Here is a 5,278-nt window from a genome sequence, read left to right as displayed (position 1 = left end):
GGGACCCAAAGGACGTGGACGAGGACCAAGATGGAACCCAAGGGACATGGACAGGACACAAGGGACATGGACAAGGCCTGAGGGACACGGACGGGGCCCAAGATGGAACCCAAGGGACCCAAGGGACATGGATGAGGACCAAGGGACATGGAGGGAACCCAAGATGGAACCCAAGGGACGTGGAGAGGACCCAAGGGACGTGGGCAAGGCCCAAGATGGAGCCCAAGGGACACGGACAGGGCCCAAGGGACGTGGAGAGGACCCAAAGGACGTGGATGGGACCCAAGATGGAGCCCAAAGGACCCAAGGGACATGGAGGGGACCCAAGATGGAGCCCAGGGGACACATACAGGACACAAGGGACATGGACAAGGCCCAAGGGACACGGAGGGGACCCAAGATGGAACCCAAGGGACGTGGAGAGGACCCAAAGGACGTGGACGAGGACCAAGATGGAGCCCAGGGGACACGGCCGGGACCCAGGGGACACGGCCGGGACCCGGGGGACACGGCCGGCCCCTACCGTGAGCGTGAGGTCGGGCGCCTGCAGCCGCACGCGCAGCTCCTTGGCCACCACCTGCCCGGTCTCCTCCACCGCCCCGGCCACCGACAGCTTCAGCGCGTCCTGGTCGCCCACGTGGGGGCCGTACTCCGCGTACCCCACCGTCATCGTCACCGTCTCCTCTGCGGGGACGGGGGGACACACACGGCGTTGGGCGACCCCCGAGGTCCCGGGGGCATTTCGGGGTGGGGGGGGGGTCCCCGGGGGGGTCCTCGGGCCTCACCTTGCCCCGGGGGCACGGCGCGCCGGTGCTGCTCCTGGCGGAAGGCGGCCCCGGCCACCCCGGTGTAGCGGACGGGGGCGAGGGACAGGCGGAGGCGGAGCGTCCGAGGCTCCGCCCCCTGGTTGCGGGCCACCACCCGCAGCTCTAGCTCCGCCCCCGCCACCGCCGGCCCCGCCCCCACCGTCACCGTCACCTCCCCGGAGGACGGGGTCCCCCGGGTGCGGGGCCGGGAGCCGTGGGAGGTGGCCGTGGAGACGGCGCGGCGCTCCTCCTCCGAGCCTGCGGGGGGCAGGGGTTAGAGGTCAGGGGTCAAGGGGCGAGGGCGGGGGTCACGCGATGTAGGGTTGGGGGGTCCCGGGGTCAAGGGGGGGAGCGGTTGGGTCAAGGGGGTCAAAGGGGATGGGGTCGTGGGACAAGGGTCGTGGGTCTTGGGGTCAGGGGGTGTAGAGGTCAAGGGGCACGGGGTCTAGAGGTCTGGAGGTCAATGGGTCAAGGGTCAAGGGGTCTGGAGGTCAATGGGTCGTGGGGTTGGGGTTTTGAGGTCAAGGCTTGTGGGGTCTTGAGGTCAACAGCTCAAGGGGTGGTGGGTTGTTGGGGTCAAAGGGTGAGGGGTCAAGGGTCTGGGGGTCACAGGGGTCAAGGGTCACCAGGTCACAGACACCAGGGCCCAACCCTCACTGGCTGTCGGGCTCAGGAGCAATGGGGTCAAGGCTCGGGGTCAAGGCTCATTGGGTCAGCTCAGAGCCAGAGGGGGAGGGGGGTGTGGCCAGGAAAGGGGCGTGGCCGGAAGAGGGGGGGGCGTGGCCTCACCCTCGGGGTGCTTGTATTGGTGGGTGATGTCGATGCGGGCCCCCGAGCCCGCCCCCAGGGTGCTGATGCGGCGCCCGATGGCGCCTTCCTCCACGTGCACCACCGAGAAGGCCCCGTTGGGCTGCCGCTGCCAGTACACCTTGTCGCTGTTCACCTGCGGCCACGCCCCCTCGTTAGCATGGACACGCCCCCTCATTCGCATAGGCCACGCCCACCACCCCTTGGGCCCCACCCCCTTAGCGCAGAGCCCCTCCCCTTTGTGCCTCCACCCCTCCCAAGGAGGCCGCCCAGTCCCCAAGCCCCTCCCACCAGCCCTGAGCCACGCCCCTTGTGGGTAAGCCACGCCCCGTTTGGTGAAGCCACGCCCCTGCTTGTTGGAAGCCACGCCCCCTTGGGCGTAAGCCACGCCCCCTACCTCAGCGAAGACGAACGGCGTGTCGTACTTGAGGAAGACCTCGCCGTTCTTCACCGCCGTCACCGAGCAGGGCCCGCAGCAGAAGAGCCCTGCGAGGGGCAGCACAAACCAGTACAGACCAGTATAGACCAGTACAGACCAGTATAAACCCATACCGACCAGTATAAGCCCATACCGACCAGTATAGATGAGTACAGACCAGTATAGACCAGTACAGCCCAGCACAGGGGGCTGCCCATTGGCTGCCAACCATCCCCTGGACCTCCCGCCCAGGTCTCCTCCCACTATAAACCAGTATAAACCAGTATAAACGACTGTATTCCATAAACCAGTATAAACCAGTACCGCTGCTGGTCTCCTGTGGGGTGGCATCGACCACCTGCCACCCGTCGTAGCCATCGGGGAGGTCAGGGCGCTTCATCCAGCAGTCGTTCCACACGTGGAAGTTCCTGTGCAGACCAGTATAAACCAGTATGAACCAGCGGGGACCAGTTCAGACCAGTACAGGTCAGTACCACCCAGAAGGAGCCGCTCTGCCGGCCATTCCTACCCCCACGGTGCTGCAAACCACCCCCTGGTGCCCTCCTGGTGCCGCCGCCCCGCTCCCGGCCCAACCCAGTATAAACCAGTATAAACCAGTACCAGACGGAGTCGGTGTTGAGGCGCTCCATGGGCCGCATGTTCTCGTCGAAGTAGATGTCGGTGGTGAGGGAGACGTCGGTGTCGTGGGCCGAGTTGTAGTTGGTGACGGTGCGGGTGGGCAGCCCCAGGCACCGCAGCACTGCGCCCACCAGTACAGACCAGTCAGAACCAGTACAGACCAGTATGAAGCCAAGGACCTCGAGCGCAACTTCTCTCCCCTGCTCCGAGCACCTCCTCGTGGCTCCCAGGTACTCTGAGACCTCCTCGTGCCCTCTCCCAGTATAAACCAGTATGAAGCGGGGGCAAAAAAATATGAACTGGGATCAAACCAGTCAAACCAGTATGAGCCAGGCTCAAACTGGTATTAAGTGGCATCAAACTGGTATAAACCGGAGTCAAACTGGTACAAATTGGTGTTAAGCTGGTATAAACCAGAGTAAAACCAGTATAAACCGGGGTTAAACTGGTATAAACCATGCACAAAAACACATAAAATGGGGCCAAACTGGTATAAACCGGGGCCAAACTGGTATAAACCGGGGCCAAACTGGTATAAACCGGGGCCAAGCCACTATGAATTGGGCTCAAACTGATAAAAGGTGGGGTCAAACCAGTATAAATAGGGTCAAACCAGCAGAAATGAGGTCAAACCAGTATAAACTGGAGTCAAACCGGTATAAACCAGATCAAACGGGTCTGAACTGGATCAAACCGGTACAAACCGGAGTCAAACCGGTACAAACCACACCCCAAACCCACCCAAACCGGACCCAAACCCTCACCATCCCGGCCCAAACCCCCGCGGCCGCGGGGCGGCCCCCGGGCCCACCACCCGCCCCCTCCCCCCTCCCAGTATGGACCAGTATAACCCAGTAGGGCCCGGTACCCGTCGTCATGACGCCGGCAAAGACCCAGCACTGGCCGAAGCGCACGGGCGCGCCGCCGCGGTGGTAGGCCCGCAGGATGTCCACCGAGCCGGCCCAGGCCGAGGGGTTGGTGCCCTGCGCGTAGTCGCCCGTCCAGTTGCCCACCAGCACCCCGTTATCGTCCAGGGAGTTCACCTGCGGCACCCCGAAACCTCACAGGGGCGGAACGCCCCCCAAAACGCCCCAAAACGCCCCAAAACGGCCCAAAACGGCACCCCGCTAAAGGCCCCGCCTGACGCGCCAAGGAGAGGCCGGAACGTGCAAATGAGCTCAAAAAAAGCAAGGAAAACCGCCCCAAAGGCGCCCCAAAAACCCCCCAACTGCCTCCTGGGAGTGTCCGGGGGACCTCAAAAAATCAGTAGGGTGCCCCAAAAGTCAATAGGACGCCCCAAAGTTCTCCAAATCCCATTAAAGCTGCCCCAAAATGCCATCAGAAGGCCCAAACCCAAGGAAACGCCCCCAAATCCCATCAAACTTCCCTCACTAGAAGCCACCAAAATCCCCCAAATCTCCCAAATCCCAGGAAATCACCCCAAATCCCATAATGACCCTTCAAAACTCGTGGAAACGCCCCCAAATCCCGTTGAACCCCCCCCCAAAAAATGTTAGAAACCACCAAAATCCCAAAGAAAGACAAAACCCAACAGAATTAACCCCAAATTAACCCCCCGAAAACCCACGTTGGCTCCCACAAAACCCCAGTCTTTCCCCCCAGACCCTCTCGGAGCACCCTGTCGCTTTGTAACCAAACCCCTCAGAATTCACCCCAAAACCCACCATGGCGGAGACAACGCGGGACACCATGATGGGGTCTCCCCGGGCGCTGTGGGGCATCCCGCGGCGGTCCAGGATGTAGAGGCAGGCCTCCAGCACCCCCGCGTCGAACTGGGGGGACCCCGAAATCAGGGATGCCCCAAAATCCCCCGCAATCCGCCCCAAAATCCCCACAATTCGCCCCAAAATCCCCACAACCCGCCCCAAAATCCAGCAGCTCTTTTAGGGTCCTCTCAGCATCTGTGATGGTTTTGGGAACCCCCAGTCATTTTTTGGAGATGGCCCATCATGATTTTGGGGACGTTCTAAGGTTTTTTAGGTATTTTTCATTTTTTAGGATCCCCCATTTTAGGATATCGCCAAATTTTGGGGTCCCTCCTGCCCATTTTTGGGGCTCACTTCCCCATTTTGGGTTCCCACCTCCCCATTCTGGGGTCCTCGGTTCTTGTGAGCTTCCCACCCGGCTTTTTGGGGCGGTCCCCGTTTCTGGGGAGGATTCTCCCGTTTTTGGGGCCCTACATTTTTGGGGTCCCCCCCCCCCCCTTTTTTGGGGTACCTGCCCGTAGGTCCAGGGGCGCTCGGCGATCTGGTCCTCGGTGCCGTAGAAGATGCGCCCCGTCTCGTTAAGGACGTACTCGCTGAGGTCGCTCGTCTTCTCCATGTAGACGCTGTCGTCTGCGGGGAGCCCCGAAACCGACGCGTTTTACGCCGGGGAGCCCCAAACCCAGCAAATTTCAGCCGGGGGAGCCCCGAAACCGACAAATTTCACCATGGGGGGCCCCGAAAATGACTAATCTCAACCCAGGGAGCCCCGAAACTGCCAAATTGCGCACCAGGGAGCCCTGGAACCGACAAATCGTACGTTGGGGAGCCCCAAAACCACCAAATTTCAAGCTGGGGAGCCCCGAAACCGACAAATCTCAACC

General features: G+C 61.6%; 1 protein-coding gene across 1 annotated transcript; it reads right to left on the bottom strand.

Moving 5' to 3' along the window:
* Positions 1-436: 436 nt before the first annotated feature.
* TGM1 (transglutaminase 1) lies at positions 437-5,040 on the bottom strand (the record flags this gene model as incomplete). Its single annotated transcript, XM_035314378.1, has 9 exons — positions 4,909-5,040; positions 4,356-4,463; positions 3,539-3,713; positions 2,653-2,791; positions 2,356-2,459; positions 2,011-2,099; positions 1,596-1,749; positions 786-1,064; positions 437-684 (listed from the first exon to the last, which is right to left on the bottom strand). Coding segments are annotated over exons 1-9 (1,401 nt in total), but the record flags the coding sequence as incomplete, so codon positions are not given.
* Positions 5,041-5,278: the final 238 nt, after the last annotated feature.

Source organism: Oxyura jamaicensis, unplaced genomic scaffold, assembly GCF_011077185.1.
Source record: "Oxyura jamaicensis isolate SHBP4307 breed ruddy duck unplaced genomic scaffold, BPBGC_Ojam_1.0 oxyUn_random_OJ72181, whole genome shotgun sequence".
Taxonomy (NCBI): Eukaryota; Metazoa; Chordata; class Aves; order Anseriformes; family Anatidae; genus Oxyura; species Oxyura jamaicensis.
Note: the sequence above shows the minus strand (reverse complement) of the source record. Positions and strands in the feature narration are given on the sequence as shown.